The sequence below is a fragment of the Varanus komodoensis genome, unplaced genomic scaffold, assembly GCF_004798865.1.
Source record: "Varanus komodoensis strain SLA01 unplaced genomic scaffold, ASM479886v1 scaffold2, whole genome shotgun sequence".
Classification (NCBI taxonomy): Eukaryota; Metazoa; Chordata; class Lepidosauria; order Squamata; family Varanidae; genus Varanus; species Varanus komodoensis.
Genome location: NW_025335568.1, coordinates 13,852,040 through 13,875,095, shown reverse-complemented (window position 1 = coordinate 13,875,095; position 23,056 = coordinate 13,852,040). Strand labels below are relative to the sequence as shown.

The 23,056-nt window shown below is 43.9% G+C and overlaps 1 protein-coding gene across 1 annotated transcript in view; it reads right to left on the bottom strand.

Annotated features, from left to right (window-relative positions):
* Nucleotides 1-351: 351 nt before the first annotated feature.
* Nucleotides 352-23,056, bottom strand: part of LOC123023070 (probable E3 ubiquitin-protein ligase HERC3) — a 40,634-nt gene continuing 17,929 nt past the window's right edge. The window contains exons 9-25 of the mRNA XM_044429436.1: nt 22,099-22,175; nt 21,328-21,452; nt 20,328-20,387; nt 18,257-18,368; nt 16,161-16,350; nt 14,566-14,729; nt 13,926-14,039; nt 12,658-12,681; nt 12,482-12,571; nt 9,174-9,344; nt 8,861-9,004; nt 8,124-8,290; nt 7,311-7,377; nt 6,886-6,968; nt 4,776-4,959; nt 3,845-3,947; nt 352-2,331 (exon numbers count right to left, since the gene is read on the bottom strand). Of these exons, the coding sequence (XP_044285371.1) occupies nt 2,123-2,331; nt 3,845-3,947; nt 4,776-4,959; nt 6,886-6,968; nt 7,311-7,377; nt 8,124-8,290; nt 8,861-9,004; nt 9,174-9,344; nt 12,482-12,571; nt 12,658-12,681; nt 13,926-14,039; nt 14,566-14,729; nt 16,161-16,350; nt 18,257-18,368; nt 20,328-20,387; nt 21,328-21,452; nt 22,099-22,175 (2,084 nt within the window). The 3' untranslated portion in view covers nt 352-2,122. The remainder of the gene's footprint in view (nt 2,332-3,844; nt 3,948-4,775; nt 4,960-6,885; nt 6,969-7,310; nt 7,378-8,123; nt 8,291-8,860; nt 9,005-9,173; nt 9,345-12,481; nt 12,572-12,657; nt 12,682-13,925; nt 14,040-14,565; nt 14,730-16,160; nt 16,351-18,256; nt 18,369-20,327; nt 20,388-21,327; nt 21,453-22,098; nt 22,176-23,056) is intronic.

Below are 23,056 nucleotides of genomic sequence, written 5' to 3'. Positions count from 1 at the left end.
GAAAGCTGAAGGCAGGAGAAGGAGGGAAGGCCAATCTCGCCCAATGCGTGTAGGTCTGGACCATTTAGTGGCTTTCTGGATTCCAAGTGGCTGATAGTTTGGGCTTACATGTGTTGACCTTTATCTGAAAAGGAGACATGTAAAACTTGCATATGTGCAAGTGGGTGTGCCGTCTCCCCCTGCAAACACATATTGACCACTCTCCTTATTCCTGAGACAACTTAGCAGGGGAACAAAAATGTCTAGGGACTCGAGCATTACAGATCTTTTTAAAAAAATTCATCAGGGCATTATTAATTAGGGCTGAAAAAGGGTGACTTTACTTTTTTAGGCAAGAAAAGATATAAAACCTGACAGAAACATTACATTTATTGCATAATATTGGGCTATGTACAAACACATAGAAAATAAACATTTGATAGAGCTGTATTGAATGCCATAGTAGAAAGAGCCTGAGCAGCTACCCAAGTAGCAAATCAAGGTGTTCATTTTTTTAAAGCCCCTGATGTCTTCCTAGCTTTTTCATCAGGGAGGTGCATAATTCAGTTCAATGTTATGGTTAAAAGGAATATCAATACTGAAGTTCCAATTCCACCAGAGATGAACTGTGAGTAAAAGCCACCTTGCAGAGCTGATCTTTTTAAACAGAAACTAATTATTAGCAGGGATTGAGGGAAAGGGCTGAGTTGAATGGGGACCAGAGTAGGTGGGAATTTAATCCTTTGCTTCCACCATAATCCTGATCTGGCTGGCTCATTCCATTGTTTTTCTCGAGACTTAGGACCAGCTTTTGCTGGGCACAGTCCAGTGGCTGCAGCCCATGTTAGTCCTCCTTAGACCCACCAAAATTAGTGAGTTATGACTGACTCAAGGGGTTTCTTGCACTGAAGCCTATCACTGACTACAACCCCGTTTTATAAATAAATCCATTTGTCCATAGTGAGACTTAAATTTAAGAGACATCATGGGCACCTGTGGGAAACAGGCTCTTTGGGAAGACAGGTTGAAAGGAAGAGATATCAGAAGCGGTAGCTTCCCTGACCTCCAGCAGAACGAAGGCTGCCTGGGTCCTGCCTCTCCCTTTGGGAAGCAGAGATGGGCCTCTTCTCAAGGCTGACACCAAGGTGTGCAACAGGATGCTGGACGCGATGCCTACCTGGCTAGGGATGGGCAGGCTGGTGTGTGGGGGGAAGGTACAAGAATTCAGTAGTGTTCTGCAAAGAATTCCAACTGCATGCACATCAGGGTCAGAAGGAAGATACAGACTGTATCTGTGGGCCTGCTGCATGTGTCCCATCACTGGTCAGAATTTGGCAAATGGAATAATACTGCATTCAAACACACATATATCCCCTTACAAAAACATAAAGGTCCTCGGGATTGTCACCCAAGTCCACAGGATCTTTGTTTCCTTTTATCTCCTTATGTGCAAAGTGCTGAAATTCACTTGGCCAAACAGAAGGTAAAGAATTTATGCCATTTCTTCTTTTTTTTTTTCCACGGGAAGCACCAATGGGGAAAAATATAGAAAAGAGCGTAACAGAAAATTTTCATTTGTCCTCCTCCTTCCAGTGCTGATCTTGGTGTGAGAGAAATGATCTTCAGATTATATGAAGTACACAGTTATCTGGTATCATTAAGAAACAAGGAAAGCACTTCTTGAATTACCTGTGTACACAGGAACTGAAGTACCTGGGGAGAGAGTGTGTCATCCCACAATTATAAGGGAAGGAAAGAAATTTCACAACTGTAGTTACTAGGAAGGAAGGATGGAAGGAGGGTGAAAAGCTTTCATCTGGGCTATCCCAGTCCATCTTTGGAAAAGGTAAAGATATCTCAAAATACTGAAAGTATGTTTTTTAACTTGAGTTGAAGAGGTGGGAGAAAACACAAGCCTTTAAAAAAAAAAAATCAGCCGGTAAATGTAAAAGAAGTTCCAACAGGTTTTGCTCAATAGGTTGAAAACTTTGAAGCTGAAATCCCAAGGGAGGTGGACTGAACTTTGCTGGGTGGGTTATCCTATATTCTTTTCCACTGAGTATTTTTGTCTCATTTCCTTACAAAAATAAAAACAAGACAATATTTTCTTTCTATACCGAAGTGCCTGTATAGACACTCTCCCTTAAGCCAAGCTGAAGCCCTCGTAGTGGTCGATGGCTTGCGTCAGTCGCGTGCTCAGGATCTCTTTGCTGCTGTACTTGGGCAGGTCGAGAAGGTTGTAACAGGTGTGAGCCACGGGCAAATACTGGTCCCCGCTGGATGTGGACTGGATGACAATGCGCAAACTGGACATGCCATAGATGGGGATGCGGTCACTGCCTGTCAGAAACACTGAAAGGGGGAAGAGGACCAAGAATCACTAAGGCTGACAGAATCGTCAACTGCCTTTTTAAAATACCCACTTCCTCCCTGCCACCCCACCAAGAGGGCCCCCATTTTTCTTCTGCTTTCTAAAGAAACTCAAGTGTCCTTTGGAGGAGCTACTGCAGAAGCCACGGGGGACTTACTGTAAGGAAAAACGGAGAACTAGACTGAGGCACCGTGCAGGCTTTGCACGGGGCAGAGGAGGTTGTGGGCTGATTCAGGGGTTCTGCTCTTCAGTGCCTGGAGCAAATCAGATGCTGGAAGCAAACAGCAGGGAAGCCTGCGGGTTCAACGACATAATGCCCTTCACGGGCAAGCTGCAGGCAGAAGGAAGTGGCTCTGGAGATGATCCAGTGGGCACCACACTGAGAGGAAGCACCCTCCAGGCAATTAGGCAGGTCTTTTCCAGGGACATTTGTATCACAGCCTTTGTGTGGGAGGCAGAGAGTTAAAGGTCACTCCCGCCAGTGTGTCTCGCTCATCATTCAGCCCCTAGGCCTGGGCTCCCAAGGCCTGGGTGGAAAAGAGGCCCCGATTCCTTCTCCTGTCCCCCTGAGCCCTCTGGGCTAAGTCTTCTCCTTATTTAAAATGACTGCACAGAGTGCAGAATCCAGTGCCCCTTGCTCCTCCCAAGATCTCATCCTGCATCCCCACAAGATTCCAGTCACTGTAAAGGCAGCCAAAGCAGTTCCAGCATCATCCACTTCACAGCGATGGAGACATCTTGTCCCCTTTGGCCCATTTCAACAAAATCTCTCCCTCCACAGATGTTCACATCCAGCAAAATCACACAATAATGCTCCTACAGGGACAGTGGTAATTCTGAGTGAAAACTGGGGAAAGGGCCCCTTTGTGCAGGAATGCGGAGAAGCCTCCTTGCATTAAGAAAAGCAGCACAGAGAGCCAGAGAGCCAGCTTCAGGACCTTCTCCCTGGTGGCTAGTTTTCTTCAAGAAGAGAGCACAAGGTAAAATGTGAATGGGGATTTCCCATCTCAGAGATCACATTCTTCATATTGCATACAGATTTGAAAGCATGAGGGGAAGAGAGAAAGTTGGGGCAGAAAGGTATGTTCTGAATTTTGCTTTATATATTTCCCCTCATCTGGAAAATGGGGGAGGCTTTTCCCCCAATTCCCACCATCAAACCTTCACATCTCTGCTACAACAGAGTGCACCATCTAGTGGCAAGCATCAATCATGCTTGATATGATATACTTTCCAAAAAACAAACTTTCAGTTTCGATTGTCAGAATTGATCACTTTGGATTTGGTTGCAGCTCTACAATCGTACAAAAATCACTACCACCTTAATTTATTTATTTATCAAAAGCTTATTTATTTGTTTGTTTATTTAATAGCTCGCTGCATGCATGCATGCATACATATAGCTTTTCTATCCCGGCTCCTACAAACGTCTCGGGATGGCTTACTATAAAGAAGTAGAATAAAACTTACTTTATTTATTAAAGAGATACTTACAAAGAAACTTCTTCTTCTTTTCCAGAGGAAACTCGTGAAAGGTCTCCCAGAAAATTTGCACTGTTGGGTGAGTCGCAGAGTAATCTCCTTTGTAAATCGCACTCTGTAAAATGGTTGCAGATATCAATATTACTTTTTAAGAATGGGTAGCCAGTTATAAAATCATTTTAGATTAAATACCCATGTCTCCTTCCAAATCTGTAAAGCACGTGGCAGCCTGTAAACACTCAGAGCTCAACTGTCCAAAAATTATTACAAGCCTTATATTTCTGAGCCGTAGCAGGAATTCCAAAATTCTTTGATATTTTAGATGGTTAAAGTTCAGTATTTTTCAAAGCTTTATGAAAACTTTTCCCACTAACAGTGCTATCCTGTGAACATCTCTTCAGAAGTAAGCTCCACTGATTTCAATGGGATTTACTCCCAGGTAAGTGTGCACAAGATGGTAACATGCCTCTAAAGTGAACCCTTAATGTAGCAGTTTACTTTAGGGGCATGTTGATTCCATTTGGCTCAATGCATTGTCTACACGAACTGCTATGTTTAGGGCTGAAGTCCCAAACACAGAGTGACCCCCAATGAGTATGGTAGGGCTGCAAAGATGGAAAGGATTGGGGGCTGCCAGTGAATAAGCAGAAAGAAGCTTCCCTCTTGTTCATGCCCTTGAAGAAAGCTATACACATTGGAATACGTTGGCCACACCATGCAGGTGGGAGAGAGGAAAAATTATTTTACTTCAAGAATTCTTTAGAGATTTTTGCACCTCCATCTCCCTCTAATCCCAAAATTCATTTAATGGGGATAGACCCAAAGTTCCCATAGAATTTCAGTGACAGGTCCAAGTTGACCGAAAGAGAAATGACAGGAGCAGCAGCAAAGGATAAGAAGCTAAGAAGAGAAGCCTTCCCCAATTTTCTAGCTGTGCCATTACCTCCTCCAATTCTTTCCAGTTGTAGTTGCTGCTTCCGACGATCATGGCCCTCAACTCAGTTGGCTGGAAGAGTTCTAGAACCTTCCCTCCACACACCTTGAGGAAGCCAGTTGCAAAAGCCATGTACCACTCATGCACTGACAGGTTGAAGATGTAATTTACATAGGCGTCGACAAACTCCTGCCTGGGGATTGGAAGAAACACCACTGTTTGTCTGTACTCCGTAGGCTGAAGACCAGAAGCTACAGATCTACCCAGATCTACTGGCCTTTCTTTGTCAGGTAATGAATCATCTTTCAGCCCAGAGAAAGTACCCCGAGGCAACTTACAAACATACTTAAAACCATTTTGAAGCTTTAAAGCCATTAACACAAATTGAGAAATGTAACATTTCTGTAAAGGGCTCAAAAGAGCATGGAGAGCCAAGCATTAGCACATAGCACTCATGGGGAACAGTCAGGGTCATGGTGCATGCCCCAGACTGCCATATGGTGGTACATATCTTGGCCTCCCTGCACTGGATGGCTTGAAGTGGCCATTTCTGCTTCCCACAATGCTCTAAAGCAGCCCTACAAAAGCAGGCCTTCTTGCTAGCAGCACCGATCCTCTAGAATGCAGCAAGCTGCAAATGCCTCTAGAACACACATTTCTTCATTTAAGCTTTCCCTGATTTGTAACTGGCCATTACAGAGCTTCGGTCTACTGCTCCAGTCTTGATGTCATATTTTAATGTACTTCTTTTATAGTGTTTTTACATATATATTTGGTGCAAAGCATGGAAGAGATTTTAGAAAAATTCGGTTGTATAGAAGTAGTAGGAACAAACAAGAACGTTGAGAGTGGGGAATTGTGTGAAATTAGAACAGAACGCAGCCACCCTCCAGCAGAGTCCCTCCAAGTGGTGGGGACGAGAGATGCTGCCTTGCCCTGGGCTCTTTTAAATCCGTGCAGAAGCACTGCTGTGAGCGTTTAATCTATGAACAGGCATACACTACTTTCCTGTTCTACTCATATCTTGCCATTTTGGAAGCCCACCACAGGACAAGGAAAAGCCACCCACTGTTCAGCCCACACAACTTGCAACTCACCTAGCCAAACGAGAGATCTCCTGGTTTGGGATTACAGAGGCAGGTGGGTTGCCAGGTACACAACAAGCCACAATACACGGGTGGCCATTTGCGTTGCTTGGCGAGACCTACATTGCACAGGTTACACATAATGTTATCCTGCCGACAGGACAAGCAGCAGTGGAGTGAACTGCGCAAAAGCGGAGGCAATGATGGGCCAGTTTCTCAAATGCTACAAAGGCAATCGGATCGGGCGGCAAGAAATGGTACCTTCTACAGCTGGGACTATGTCAATACCGAATTTGCATTGCAACCCCACATTTTCTCCCTGCGTATCAAGGTACTGAAAGGAAGACGGCTGCAGGGATCCTCCATGTGCAGAAGGATGACATTACACACTAGCAGCTGGGAGAAGAATGAAAGGAGGGGCAAGGGGAGAGGAGAAGCCTTGCTCTTGGCTTCCCAGATATCTGATCTAATCCCAGAGGACTCTTGTTGTGGATGAGCTGAACATCCACTGCAGCTTTCCCTTCTCTTCCACCCATGCCCTGATATTGCAAAAGCATCACCAATTCCGAGTTCTGTTTGTCAATGCAAATCTACTGCAACTTTAGCAGAATAAATCACACTGCGGTGGTGCCGGACTTTGGATCTCTTTTATTGCCTTGTATTTCCCCTGGGTCTGGACCTTTAAATGTCAGGGAATGAGGAAGGACGAAGGGCAGGCAACAGGAACTTTTGTTTTTTATTGCACTTCTCATCTTTCAATCAAACTTCAATATTTAGTTTAACATACATTCCCCCTGTGGCTCCTCCACATCAACCTGTTCCCCCCGTCCCCATCTTTTATTTCTTAGATTTGTATCCATTTGTCTGAGGAGCGGAATACAGAGTCCTCTTTGAGAAGCCTAAATTGGAAGTACTGGGCTCCTTCCACAGCGAAATGCCCACAGCGAAGATCCCTGAATCACTCATGCAGTCGCCATGAAGAGCCCTTCACGAGTCAGGCCTTCTGCAGGCTGCAGCCACCAAACCAAACATACCTGTTGTCCTTCTGCACCGCAATTTTGTCTCCATCTGCAATGAGGTTCTTCTGCTCTGCCACTCCGTAGCTCTCTCTGCATATCTGTTTTTCCACCCAAAACAGATGACAAAATTACTTTATTCTGTACCTCAACACCAGAACTTACAAGGAAAACAGAAGTGCAGGTATCTTTCAGCATATGCAGGGGAAGAAACAAGGGGAAGAACGGGTTCAGGAAAAGGGAAGAAGGCAGAAAAAATCCAGTAAGTGTAATTTCCAGGGAATTTAATAAGACTTCAGATTAAAGCCTCAGACTTCACACTATCCCTGAAATGCACCCAATGGGTGCACTTAATGAAGAGTGAGGCTGAGCAACATGGGGGACACTTTGGCCAGCATAAACTCAAGAAACCTCTCAATCAGATATACATGAATTGGTCTTACTGTAAAACAGAGGCAAAATGTTTCTTCAACATCTTCCCCAGGGTAGTCTAAAAGCTGTTGAAGACTCCTAGAAATAAGGTAAAGAAATGACAGAAAGAAAAAAGAGAGTGCAAGAGAGAAATTAATAATCTGATATGCAATATTGTTACATAAAGACCCTTTCCTTATGCTTCTACTGGCATTTTCTGAAACCACATTTTAGGAAGCACTGAGATGACAGGTTACTAAATCCAAAAATCATCTGAATTATGTAACAAACATTATCACATAGGAGGATTTGGAATGGCTTATTTATTAATAGCTGTAAAATACATTACCTCATACTGAACATTGCTATAAAAGTTATCAAAAATGCCTGATTTGGTTAACCAAATTGCTTTGATAGGAGACCAAGAGAAGAGTCATAAAAAACCTCTAAATTCATTTGAGAAAAATATCATATATTGGAACAACAGGTTTCGGGATGATGTTTAACCTTATACATTATTTTCTCTTTTAAAAGCATCATGTATGATTGTATGGTCTGGTTTTGCTTTTTTTTAATGGGCAAAATAGAAAAGTAAAGGAAAAATTTTCATTACCCACAGTAAACCTAACAGTGGCTTTGGGTAACAAAATTCCAGTCTAAATGTTCCCTGGATGTAAAAAGAGACGGTCCCCTCTTCCATCAGTTTGCTCTTTTCCCATAAAAGGGTGCTCTCCTAATTCCACCTTTCTTTCTCTCTCCATGATTGAAAAAGCAACTGTAATTCTGTACTGATGCTTCTTGCAAACTGGACAAGACAACATACTTTTATGTTTAAAGAAACGTACCTTCCTTCCATGGGAGAAAGTTCCTTCAAGTCTTCCAAGCAGGGCTTCACATTCAGAAGTTTCTTGTACAAAGCTAATGGGAAGTGAAGATCCACCACAGTAAAGTTGTATATAGCCAATCCACAAATGATGCCAATCAGGTGGAACCAATTGTGCTCTACGAAACACTTCAGACATACAAAGGGGAAGAAGCGTTAACACAGAGGCTGAAAGACACATGGCCCAAGGGCTGCATGTGGTGCCCCATGGCCACCCCAACATTTGTGACAGTGGGAAAGAAACTGCCACTGAATTTAGGCTGAACAAATGACTCTTGACCTTTTAACTGCTGCAGAGTGGTTTCTCGCTGACATCTGGGATCAAATCGCCTTTCTTTTTGCTGCCGCCGAATTTGGAGGCATATTGGCAGCAGAAGTGTGGCCTGTTGGGGGAGTGATGAGCCCCCAGATCCCCATCGTTGCCCACACCTGCATTAGCAGGAGGAAAGTGCAGGCACCTGCTTTCCCAAACAGATGCTCTCTAGGTAGATTGGTCTACAACTTCCATCATCCCTTGCCTGCATGGCCACTGGCAAACATCTGGAGGGAACCAGTTGGAGAGGGCTGCTTTACACACAGAACTGCAACCGAGGTCTTTCTAGCTGCTAACCCCACTCGAGCCTTACCATTTCCCCCAAGCTCAGCACTGGTAAGCAGGATCTCTATTGAATCAAGCATGAAAAATCCAGCCAAACTTACAGTATCTGAAAACCACAGCAAGTTCGATTCCGAGTAGCAGGTGAACATTCCATAGATGGGATTCAGGAGCTCTTTCAGCAGCAGGAGGAAGAATTCCTTTGTGACTCCACCGGCATCAACCGCCTCCTCGCCATCAAAGATCACCTGCCGCAAAAGACAAAGCAGATGTCAACTAGGGAAATAGCTTGCCCTGGGCAGGAGTCAGGAGAATTAGGGATTGACTTTAGTATGTCTTTCAGCAGAAAACATGGGATGGGGCTTCAGCAGAGGATATCTGAAATAACTGATGAAATTGGGATCTGATAATGCTTACCTTCAGAGGCTTTTTCAGGTCAATATCTGAGTGGATGCTTAGTTCTCTCAAAGCATCGCCAACCAGGTTGCTCCTCCGGACATGAAGGACCAAGAAAGGGCTTCGAGCCAAAAGGGGCTCCAGAGTGAGAAGCATGAAAACATTCTGTAAATTGGCTCCGCTGATGGCCACCTACAAAAATGTATGAAAATCAATCAACAGTGCAGTTCTCCCTGATTAAATGATGCAAACTCAAAAGATAGGAATAAACTTACTGCCCTTGAATAATTTAAAATGGGTTTTAAGTGGCAAACTTCAGAAATGACAAGCACCTATTGGGTCTCTAACTCTTTTAAGATCTAGATGTCCAGCTAATATTACTGCTAAAGTCATCTTCTACAAGTGCCTTTAATATTCACAATACGTGGAAACAGTAGATCAAAAATTGCCCCCCACAATGGCATAGTCTATATCTTGGAAAATCCCACCTGGATTTGACCAGCCCCACCTGATATGGACAACAGTAAACAAATTCACACTGGCCATAGCAAATGTGAAGATTCCCTTTATAAATGGGGCAAAATACCATCACCCAATTGCCATTGTGGGACCGAAAGACAAACTATTCAACATATAGTGACAGACTGCCAAAACAGAGCTTATGAGAGTTTCTGATTTCCTGGTTGGGCAAAAAATCACACCTGTAATTTAGCTATACATCTATAATGTTTTGGCTCTTGAATTTTGTAAGTCATGTTGTGATGTGAATGTGCCATACAATAAATGAAACCTAACTCTTTTACTGGCAACACTTAGGATTAAGTCCACCCTGACCCTAACAGATCGAGCCATCCAGATCTGCTTCTAGCCATGGCCCCAAACTGTAGATTGGAGCTGATCATGCCTCACAAGTGAAGCGGAGATGAAATTCACAAGGGGGTGGAGAAAGCAGTACTGTTGTTTAATAATTCATAATAATACACAACTATTTTAACCATAGTTTGGAAATCCTGTATTATACACATCTACTGGTCCATAGACAAAGGATCAGCCACTGACCACTGTACAGCCAAATCCAGTACTCCCAGCTAAAGCAATTTCCTCTCTTCTTGTCAGCCTTAAAACAAGGTATTGTTGAGGGACTGGACCCTGCGGAAATAGGATAACCTGCCATCCACTTTTGCATCTCCTCCTGCAAAACCTGTTGACAAGCAAGGATATCTCCTATGTAGCTCCTTCTGCCTGCCTCACTATATGCTCTAAGGGGGAACTCCATGATTTGGATGCATGGAAGTTTTTATTCTTACTTGAAAATAGCGCTGGCTTGTGTGGGGTGGGGGCTGGAATGGACTTGGGCATTGGGGCTGGGAGAGATTGTACTTGTGAGCATTTTTGAGTGCCTCTTTGCCTCCTCAAAACATCCCCACCGGCTGCATGTGTCCCACAGATGGACTTTGCAGGAGAGATTCAAGCTCCGGAACCAGCAGGAATCTGGTATTCCCCTCGCCAGTCCTTCCTGTACAGTCCACACCATCTTCCCAGGAAGCCCTTTTGCAAGGCTTTCCATGTTGTAGTCTTCCAAGTGGGAGAAAAAAAGCTGCAGCAAGAAATCCTTCCCAAACAGGTAGGTGCTCTTGGTAGTAGCGCCACCTCCTGGTACACAAAATTCTGTTCTAGCTTCTGTGTTCTTGCCAAACAGAAGGCAGGCTACAGTTCCCAGTGCTATAAAAACATCACCCTGCGCTGTGCACAGACACTTCCTCTACAAGTGCATTCTAAACACACACAAATCTTAGTAGGAAGTGAGAGGAAGGCTCATCACATTACGCCTGTCGCTGAGGCAATTACAGCCAAATTGTATCTTACGTATCTTTGGAACACAGATCCCCTTACGAGAGATTGGGGCAAAGGAAATGATGCTTTAACTTGGATTGCAAAAGAAGTGCGGACAGAAAGACTGTTTCACTCCTTCCTCTTCATGCTGCTTTTTTGATGTTAGTCACCCTTCCCACAGCAGCCGTTAGCCACAGAAAGAAAAGAAATAAAGACTCCCGTAGCAACATTGGTGGCATAGGAGGGATGCAGACCGGGTAAGCAAGAAACTGGAACATTCCATTTCCAAGGTCAAGAACAAGTTCAGTCCCTCCACCACAACCAATGCTGTTTTCAAGAAAAAATAACAAATTCTAGACAGCCAAACCATGGAGCTCCTACATAGCACAAAAGAGTCTCTTAGTTATGCAAATAGTAAGAAGCTGTGTTTATACAAAGGCTTTCCGAAAGTGGTCAAAATAGCTTACATATATAAGCTCTGCAGTCCTTACGGCAGCAAGCCAACAGTATTATAATAGATATTAAAGAAGGAAGAGTAGGAACAGAAAACCTGCTATTGTTGTTACATTTCTATATCACCCTTAGCTAAAGCACTCTGGGTGGTTTATAAAAGGTAGGAAAACAATAAAATACAATAGAGAAAAACCAGCAACAGAAGTTTAAAAAGAATTTAAAATTAGCAAAAGAACATTAAAACAATAAAAGACAATTTGCAAGATAATTTAAAATACCCAGCCAAGAATAAATGGCAGCCGCCTAAAGACCAGAGAGGTCTTCAAAGGCCTCCACAAAGAGGGTTGTCTTGACCTGGTGCCAAAAAGGTGGCAAATTTGGTTCCAGGCAGGACACGGCAGGGAAGTTACTCCAAAGATGCAGGGCTTACCCAAAACCTCCTGGGGGAAGAGGCCATAGCCCGGGGCAGAAGGTCCATGTTAAATCCTGGCGTCTCTAGTTAAGTCTCAGGTATCAGCCAATGGCAAGAGCTCTGTCTGAGAATGCAATGAGTAGCTAGTAGTCTGAATGAATAATTAACACTGGGCTAAGTTAGGCTTCCCAACCTGGTGTTCTCCAGATGTTCTGGGCATCAACTCCTATCATCCACAACCAGCATGATCATTGGTTAGGGATGCTAGGAGTTCAGAAACATCAGGAGAACAGCAAATTGGAGAAACCAGGCTAGATGGATGAACAGCCTGACCTGTGAAAAAAGCAAATTTCTATCTTCCAAGCAAGCATGTGGCTGCCCGGAGATTTGAACCAGGAACCAGGCGGCCACACACTGAAGTTTCTAGTTCAAAAATGCATGCATTTTAAAGGCCTGAATTTTGGTAGCCAACAACTACCTTTTTCCCCTCTCTGCTAGACTGAAGAGAACGTATGCCAGAAATGTCAAGGAGGATATTTGAGCTACCAGAAAAGGCAGCCCCAGTAACAGAGAAAGGAAACAGGAGCAGCGAGGGATGGGGCACATGCGGAAAGAAGCAAGGGCTCCATACCTGCATCTGCAGTTCAGCATCCGTCTGCAGCATCTTGGTCTTAGCTTGTGCATCAAAGATGAAAGGGTAGGAGCACAGGGTCACAGTGTCCTGGAAAGGAGGAGCAGTTCAGTTTAATGGCAGTCGCCCGCCCTTCTGCTGAGAACTACTTTGGCAAGAGCAATTGGAATTGTTACCTGTATGATGGATGGTCTTACTTTCTGTGCAGGGGAAGGAGGGGAGAGGAGAAAGAAAGAATAGTACGTGAGCTTTCTCTTCAAAGAGCTCAAGAGGTCATACACATCGCTCCCTTTATCCTCCCATCAGACCTATGAAATTGGTTAGTCTGAGAGAAAATGCCCAGCTTAAACTCAGCCCAGTAAATGTGGTGGCTAAGCAGGGATTTGAGCTGAGATGTACAAGACCCAAATCCTACCCGTTACCCACTAGATAGTCTTCCCTTCATGCTTTCCAGATCACAGCAAAGGAAGTAACAGTGACTTCTCCTAATGCAAAAGTAGGAAGGCCTGGGGGCGGGAGGTCAAATCAGTTCCTCCTGGGGCCCCAACCTGGTTGTCAGATGGTTCCAACTCCTTTCACCTAACTACCAATCAATGGATGGTTTCCCAGCTTTTGGGGTGTCTTTCTAAAAGGTTTAGTTCTTGGCAGGAACAACTTTAAGCTCAATAAACTTATTTTTAAAATATATTTTGCCTTCAACCCTGCCCACCACTGGCATGCAGCCCTTGAGGGATTCTCGGAAATGTGGTTCTGAGGCTGAGAGGTTCCCCAGTCCTGTCCTAAAGCCTCTCCTCTCACTGGAGTTGCTGACTTTCCATAATCTGATGCCAGATGTATTGGACTACAACTTCTACCATTCCCAGCCAGCATGAAGGCTGGCCTATAGCACCATCCTTCCCTTTCTAGTCCCTCTTTCTCCTCAGTTAAAAAAAAAGGTGCCATGCAGCATTGAGGTGGGGAAGTTGCTATTCAAGAAAGATCCTTCCCAAGGTCTACCATGCACTGCCTTGGATCTTGCCCATTACCTGTACCTATATCCATATTCACTACAGACCAGTGTGAGATGCTCCCCGGGAAGAGGAGGAGGAGAAGAGATTTTCTAGCTCTTATGAGTAAAACCTCTGAAAGCAAATTGGAAGCCCAGCTCGGTTCCAGCCCACACTATCTCCTTTCCCTCCTTACACCTGTTATCTACCTTTTTGCCTCTCCTTTCCACTTGCATCCCAATTCATTCATCTGCACAGGTCCTGGCACTCCTGAACAGTCCACATTTTTCAGATGAAATAGACTAAACACGCTTGTTAAAATAGATTCCATAAAAACTTATCCTAGCAGCAAGATTAGAGCAAGATTCAGAGCATGTTCAGTTCAATATGAGAGTGATGCATGTGATTTCACCCCTAGTCTACTCCTTTCTCACCCTCAGTCAAAGGAACTCTCTTACCATTCCAGCTTGATGCAAGAACCACATCAGGTAGTCTTCCTGAATATCCACCAGACTGGAAATCTCTGGGATATAGAATTTGTCATACTCTACATGTTTAGCTTTCTGATTTACCTGATTTTGAAAAAAAAACCAAACAAACAAGGGCAATGAACAATTTCTTCATACCAGCTTGCCATGAAAACCAAAATGTAAGTAGTATTTAACATAGACATCCCTAAGAATAGTGAAACTGTGGGCTGAGAACGGTGAGGAATGATTGACTATCTCAAGTTTTCTTGCTGATGGTTTCTTGCCACATGAATGGGATGAAGGCCAGATAGCTTTTACATTTGCGTTAAGGCCAGACAGAGGCAACCATCCAAACCATTTCTGCACTACAAAACTAAGGCATACGGGTGTTTGGTTCAAGATGAGATGCACTGGGTTCCTCAGTTACAAGCCCAAATGCAACCCACAGCAGGAATTAGGGGCGGGCCAACATAATTGCAATCCTCCAGTACAAATGTGTGCTGAACTCCACTTTTCTCAGATGACACACTCTGAATATGTTTGTTAAAAACAGCTTCCATAAATACTTATCCTAACAGCAAGCTTGGCATTCAGAGAGGGCAACATACGGAAGGAAAGGTTTTATTACCTTGTGAAGTTTCTCCAGAAGTTTCAGGGCAGCTGTGATGTAGCTACTGTATAAGACAGGGATCAGTAATGTTTTTCTTCCATTCAAGAGGTAAACCACTGTGCCTTTATAAAGATCTACAAGTTTCAAGAAGTGTCCTGGGCATACTTGAGACCACCAGTTATCTAAACAGATTATGCAAAGCAAAACAAGTTCTTAGCTGCAGTATCATTATACTCCTGCTGAAAGAAATATTAGAGGTAGAAACGAAGAGGAGGGCTGTTCCCCCACTCTAAAGGGACAAACATCTTCCATGGGATCACAGTCGCACTTTCAGGGGGGAAAACATACCTACAGCTGTGACCTTAGGCATGTTTAATGGCAAGTAAACCCCACAGAATGAGTGTGGCTTATTCCTGAGTAAAAACACACAGGGCTGCAGTGCTTAAACTCATCTGAAAAAGCAGTCCAAGAATGATGCAGCTGGAAACACAGGAGTGGCTTCCCTCACACCATCAGCCTGGGGCGTGTGATGCCATAAACCCTCATTTCAGCTTTGAGGGGAGTTGCCACTCAGAAAGGAAGATGTGGGAATTAGCAGGAGAGCACCCAAGGCAAATTAGAAGAGCAATCATGGCTTACAGAGACATGGATTACCAAAATACACTGTCTTCCTAATGGCTAAGAGAATCACCTCACAGCAAGGGAAAGCAACCACTGACCCTGGTGCTGAGTTGCGGATATGATTGCCTAAGCTGCAAAGCGGGAAAGCAACCACTCCTAGAAAGAATGAGGCATTACAAGTAATCTAGCAAAACACTGACCATGCTGGAAAGCGATGTCAGCACTATATTATGCCTCCCTTCCCTTATCGAGAACAGGACTTGGACAAATGTGACTATTTGAACTCTTCTTCCACCCATTACTTGTCTTTCACTCTTCTTCGGTTTTATTGAAGTCTTTTTTAAATTGGTTGCTGGACATACAGATATGTTTGAGCTGAGGATGATGGTTGGTGCCTTGGTTTCCAGGAAGATGTGGGGATCCATCTGGCCTCCAGCGCTCCCCTCATGGCCATAACGCCAACCACAGAAAACATCTCCTTTCCTCCAACCACTGTTTGGGGGTTTCCCTGCTTTTGTATAGCTTTTCCTCATTCTAAGGCACTGAAATGCCTTTGAGGCTTAGTAAGTGGCAGTAAGAAATTAAGCTATAATATGCTGGAATTTTTTTTATTTATTTATTATTATTATTTGTGTTTTTGGCCTCACTTCCTCTGTCTTCTGCCCTCAAATGGAATGTGGCCACCAGGGTCTTCTCTGAAGATGAATTCAACTTTCAGGCTGAAAGAGGTTCCCCCCACCCCCTGCTATGCAGGCCCTAGAGAACAGCTTTCCCAAAACACAGTGCATTACCTTCTCTTCCTCTCAGCTTTCTCACCTGTGCTGGGAAAGGGATTTAGCAGAGGCTAGGCAGGCGACTAAAATAAGCTGAAGATTAAGCAGCAAATTTCCCTGGTGCTTCGGATAGCTGCTATATAAATGTTTTGTGAATTACTTTCTCCTCAAAGCAATCTAGGAAGACAACCACCCAGTAAAGAGATATGCATCTTCTACCTAAGACTTTACTGGGGTTTCTGTCCAGGCGCAGTATGGCCATCGCCAGTGGAAGTGTTAAGGTCACATAGTACTTTGAGTCTTGTAACGGAGGGAATTCGGGGAGGATCAGATAGATTCTCATGGCTTCGACATCTGGTGGGGAGCTGGGCAACTGAGGGATCAAAAAGCTTTCAAAGCTCTTCAAGATCTGCGAAGTGGGGAGAGGGAGAGGAAGAGGAGGAGAAAACAATAATGAGACACATGTTATGACAGTTCCAATTCCTCGTTTCAACTCAATTCTGAGGTGAATCCAAGTAGGCAAACTCTCATAGGACTACATCAACATTCCTCCAAATGGCAACTCCACTCAACCCACATCCTTGCAATTCAACAAAGACATGGATGAGGGTGTGAGCCAGAGAAGGCTACTGGTACAACTGCATGGCACGATTACTTTCATCCAGTCAACCAAAGCAGAAAGGTTGTGTGACCAAAATCTTATATTCACTTAAAAGCCACAACTTTTCCCTAGAAAAAGTGCTGAGCATGACAGCCAATTTCCCAGAGACTTCTATTATTAAGTGCTCCTTCATGTAAATGATGCAACTGCTCAATAGCCTAAGACTCTACTGATCAGAGACAGTTAAATGTCAGCTCCAGGTTTTGGCACCCCTCTGCTTCTGTCTGGCTGCTTCTCTTACCCTGGACCCAATTTGTACAACTATCCAGAGAAAGGGCAGGATCCAATCAAAAGAAGCTGCTCTTAAATTCTCACTCTGACTGCTGTTTGCATGTTCAGGGAAAGCAAGGGAACAGGCTGGGTTAACTGGGAGAAGGAGAAGCAGTACCCAACAATACCTGCCATTGACACCAGCCCTGATTCCATCTAATTCATTTAGTGAAATATTGCATTTTGCTGGTTACTGGGGAAACCAAGAACAGCCCCTCCTGAAATTCTAGAATCCTAAGCATCTTTTCTCCACCTTTTCTTAGCATCAGAATGTTCCAGTCCCCAGTGAGGCCATTCCTACATGGATGTGTCTTCTGCATGTTGCCGAACAGGATCACAATCCTGCATGTACGCTGCTTTTGCCAGAGATTGAACATTGATACACTCTCAGCCTCATGCCTTCAAAATCTGGCATCTCCATCTCCCATGCAACCAAGGCCAGGAAGGCATGATCTTTGGCAGAGAAGCTTTGGGATCATCTATTCCTTGCAAGTGACATCCCATGTGGGACCCCCATGAGCTTCCTGTGTCCCAGCACAAGTTCTGGTTAAGTACCCTCCAGCTCCCTGGAGCTCCTTCCCTCCAAATCACAAACAGTAATTTCCTGGAAAAGGTAATACATCAGAAAACTCCGCACAGCCCCTGACTGGTTCATTTCTTCCCAAGATTTCACCAGAGATTCTTAGAAAAACTCTTGATCTTTCCCACTGCAGGTCCTCCCACTGCAGTTGTTAATTTCTTTAAGTTAAATAACGTAACTGCTTTGCCATAAAGCTGAAGCTCTTCCTGCTAGTTCCTACCCTTCCCAAACCTGCATTGTCAAGAGGGAAAGGAATCATCAGCAAGCAGAGCTAGTGTGGAGGAGCTCCAACATCCACAGATAAGTGCAGATGCAAAGAGCTTGCTTCCCAGGCTCCCTGACCTCAATCCTGAGCATGCCGGGAGGAAAGCACTAGTGTTTATACCTTAAAATGAGGACTTACAAGGACATACGTACTGTATTTCAAAATGGGGGATGGAGGAAAAATGCTTTCCAAACTGTTTGGCTTCACATTTCAATGCCATTAGGGAAAGCAGTTGCCGGGCTTTGGAAATGTGTTGACGGCAAAATGTGAGAGTTCTTCTGAGGACTCGTTTCAGCAAAAATCAAGGATAGCCCAATTTGAACTCAGGAGTTTACTGTAACTCAGACATTTCACTCCAGGCTTCTCCAGCCTGGTGCTCTTTGACCACAACTCCCAACAGCCTTTGGCCCTGCTGACTGAGGATGGTGGGAGTTGTAGTTCTATACCTCTGAAGGGGACCCGGTTGGGGAAGCCTGTTTTAATCTTCTTCATACATATGACTGAAAAAATAACTAAAGTTTATATATGGAGGTTTGTACCTGGTCAAGCAAGGTAGAATGCTGAGATGTCATTAGCTTATCAAACATCATCCTGGTGGCATTCAAGTCGATCCCAGGAATTTTGGGACTAGTCTTAAAATGTTCATCTACTCTAAAATCAAAGAAAGAGAGAGAGAAACATAGGTAGGTAGGTAAATAAGATCTATTTGCATTTTTAAAAGGAGAGTTGTCAGGCATTTACAAATAGCGAATTAACTGTTTGAACTCCTTAAGCAGACTCTCAAAGTTCAAAATTCATAGATGGATTAAATGCAATGGCAGAACTGGAATCTTAGCACAGATAGTGAAAGCCAAAAAGCGGCTCAGGCGCATACAAGCAGAATACTAGATGCTTGCCTGCTTGAGCTTCAAAAGTAATTTGCAAAGTCTAAGAATGACAGTCTGAAGCACAAGCTGCCAAGTCAAATTTAATGGGTATCCAGTAATGGCCCTTCCTGATAAGCTGCCAAGAAACAACTACAGCTTTCTCTGTAGGCTCAGATACTCCACTAAAGGCTTCTGTCCAACTTTGGCAGGTGAATCAGCTGCACGTGTTGAGAAATCAGTTACAGATTTGAAAGAATACACATTCTACCCCCACCTTCCCCCGCATAGCAATTACGTCTAGGCACATGAATGTCCTAGGCGAGGCACCTGAGAGCATGGCACTCTTTCCACTGGACCTGACTGTCCCACATCACCTACAGAAGCGGCATCAGACTGTAGCCTGCTTGAGGGATGTATAGCTTGTAGCTTCAGAGCCAATACCTTCTGAATACCAGTTGTGTGCCTGTGATTCTCATGTCTTACCTGTCAACTTCCCGAAAACATCTCACTGTGGGATTAAGATGGATATTTGGTCTCTACTTAACTGTTACATTTGTTTTACTGAAAATTATTCTCAGGCCAACTTTAAAAACAGCTCCTCACAATACCTAGCTGATGGAAGAGATCACAACTTAAACCTATTAATCTAATACTACGAAGTTGTCAAAGGAGCTGCAATTTTAGCAATAAAGCAATTCAGCTCCCAGTTAAGAATGCTGAAGAAATTGCATCATCTATGTCTGGCTCAAGCATCACTTAGAACACCTTGCAGGTGAAAAAGACCTTTCAGAAGTATGCCAGTCCTAAATACCAATGCAGAATTCTTCCCTCATGCAAGCTACCTAGCTAAATTACAGGAGCGGCAACAACAACAACAGATGTTCTCTTGGGGGAAGAGGTTCCATTTTAATCACATACCATATGTGACAGTTTATTGCTAAAGCTCACAGGATATACAGAGTTAAACATAGCCTCCGATGGCATAGCTACCATTGCCATAACAACATAGGCAAGGGAGGTGGGAAGGCTCCTTTAAGAGGGTTGCTCCAGGAGGTTCATGTCATGCAATGCTGCTGAGTCTGTGCAAAGAATTGGTTCTGACAAAACAAGCTCAGCCAGAGAGGGGCTTATCCTAGGCCTGCACTAAGCAGCAAAGATCTTATATAAGCCAAGCCAGCTGGCCTCTCTTCTCTCATCTGCAGCCACCAAGATCTTATCCTGAAAACACACATTTCAGCAGGATGCACAGAAAAGCTGTTCCCAGGGGACTTTGCCCAACTACCCTTTTTATGCCTCCACCTTCGGAAACCACAGGTTTAATTAGTCCTCCTCGCTAATCCAAATCTAATTAAGAGCATAAGAAGAGCTATGCTGGATCAGACCAATGGTCCATCTAGTCTAGGGTGCCCATGGGAGTAGGAACCCACAAGCAGGACATGAGTGTGATAGGAGCCTTCTTCCCATGTTCCCCAGCAATGGGTGTACGTAAGTATACTGCCTCTGATAGTGGAGGTAACATGCAGCCATGGAGAAGCTTGTCCTTCACGAATGCGTCCAACCCTCTCTTGAAACCATCCAAATGAGTGACCATCACTAGACCTTCAAGGGATGACTAGCAGTTTAGCCATCACTAAAGCAGACCTAAGCGATCCTGGTTTTGTGCTTACATCCACTTCATCAAGAGGTGCTGTTGCAGGGATTCTGGTGAGAAATTACCTGATCTTTTCTTGGTATAACTACTTACTTCTTTTCTAAGAAACTCCCATTCCAGCAGGCAGCGGAAGACAGCATCTGCACAACTTCACTGGTTAGAGTGGTGGGAGGAAAATGAAGATGTTAGGAACGTTGGCTATGAGTCCCCAGTGTACTACTGTTTTATTATATACAATATTTACTTTGGTTGAGCTGCCTTTGCTCTCAGGTTAGTGAGCTGGTAGCATGTTATCCAGCCCTAAGTTATGCCAGCCATGCAAGATTTGACTTGGATAGTCACTACACGGAACAAATGTTCAACACCTGAGAAGTATTACATAAAGGAGCTCACACATGGATTCCACCCAGGCATGCACACCACCCACTGCAAGGGCAGCTTTAGCCCCACTGCCAGATATTCCTCAGGACCTCAGAAAAGTAAAAATATTCAGTGTGATTCAGAGTAGCTCAAATCACAAGCTGCCTCATGCACTTATTATGCCTCTGGCATGAACCTTGCATCACCCAGAAGCTTTTTTGCATGGCTGGGGTAGCTTGTTGACAGTCCTTCTCTCAAGGATCCTGAAAGGTTTCTGAAAATAGAACCCTAAGCTTTTGACCCACAAGACAGTGCTAAATATTCTTTTCCTTTCAAATGCTCAATAAACAGATCATTCCCAAATTATGCTGTTTTCTTAGGTGACTGACTTCTTCTGTGCACACCTCCATTGCTTGGGTCTTGAATGTTCTTTGGCCTTGGCACATACGTGGCCTATCACCCACAGTTGTTCTAGAAATGCCAACCAGATATTTATTTATTATTTTGATTTGTATGCTGCTACAATAGCCCAAATCTGGGTCTTCTCTGCTCTCTTTTTGCAAAAAATAACCTATGCAGTAGCAAAAAAATTGCAGACTGAATTAGGGAAACAATTCTTTGCCCTAAGAAAACATTGAAACATACCACCACAGAACAGGAGTAGGCCAATTTCATGCCAAAATGCAACATTAAACCCCAAACAGTGTGTTAAATGAAAGAAAAGCAAACATACTTCACTGAATTAGGACTGTTTCTTTCTGAAAGCTTTTCTCTCCAAATGTCTATTGTATCATCATTAACTGAATAGGTGTAGTCACTTTGATTTATGGTCCGGAAATCATCAGCTGGCAGAGATTTCTGTAAGAGGATATAGGTGTCAAAGATAATTTCACAAAGTGGGCTGGAATGGCTGCCAGGGGCTTAACTGCTGCTTTTGTGAATGTGCAAGAAAAATCACCTGGCTTGGGCTCCAAAGTGTGTGACATGCACCTTCAAACAAGCCTCACTTACCTTTCATACTACCAGAGCCTATATTCCAATTACAAGAACCACCTGCCCCAAGAATTGTTTGGGCATTATCACCCAGCAACATTTGGTTAGTTTCGTAGAAGTGAACATGCAAAAGTCACTTTTTTGCCTGTTTGCACCAAAAAAAAAAGACAGCTGATTTGGCTTGGAAGCAAGTGAATTTATTTCCATTCCAAACATTTGTAGTTGTCTGCTGTCCATTTTCAGACTTTCTGCCAACACCTGATGCTCTGGCAGCTGGAATCCAGCCAGTAATGGGGTTGGAAAGGGTTAAAATGTCCCTTGGGCACCCCGCAAAGTTGGTGACCACTGATATAAGGATTGTATTCTGCAGAAATGAAGGTATGAGCTTGAAGCCCTGGAGCTCACCATGCACAGAAGAAGAGGCGGCCAAGTAGCATTCCAAAAGCCCTCAGGTGTGAGTTCTTCCCACCACCACCACCACCCTGCCACCAGTACTACAACTTTACATTACCTCTGTTTCAGAGAAAAGCACAAAAGTTTGGTCTCCTCCAGTGAAGATACGTTTAACAACATAATATGTACAGGCATCTGTTGAAGAGAATTGATACCAATTAGATGTGGCTCAACTGTCACAAGCATCTACTTCCTTCTCCCCTGGAAACTGGGAGAGCAAAAGCCAGATTGGAATGTCCCTTTCAGGTTGCTGTCTGCCTGTGAGAACTCAAAGAAAGTGATGAAATGCATTCACCTGCGATAGACTGATGCCATTGTTTTCTCTTTATTGTACTAACAATTATCTCCAAACAGTCAACTATTTTCCACCTAGCTTCATGAAAGCAGCATGCTCTTCAATGGCTGCAGATTCCACTTTTTTAGCATACTGTGAAGGAGAGCAAAGTGGAGATCCAGGGCTCTGATGCCTAACCAAACCATGGGTTTATATAGTACGTGGATGGGCAGCAGCTGTCACAGGATCTTTCCCAGACTACTTAAGAGGGGCCAGGGATTAAACCTGGGATTTTCTGTAAAGCATGGACTCTACAAGTGAACTAAGGCCCTTCAACATCTATGCAGAAGATAAAAGCAACCACATCTTGAATAGGGCAAAGGTGCCCTATTTTCATGTGAAAATGAGAAAACATTGAGAAAATCACTAACCAGGTACACCCAAACATACCTGCCTTAGGGTTCCTTGAGCTTCCTGCATCAGCTGAACTGATCTAAGAGTCAAAATCACACAAATTCCTGCAACTGCCTTTCCACCCAAGCTGTTTTTTCTGCACTGAGAGAATATGCTGAAAGTGTGCTAGCAGTCTGAATACACCGCACTGTGGTGCTTTAAGAGTGACTGTCCTAGCACTCCCTACCCAGGGACAAACGTTGTTCAAATTATGGCTGGATCTTGACTTACTAAAACAGAATCCAGTCACTAAACCTACAGATGAGTTGGTGGTGTCTCATAGGTAATT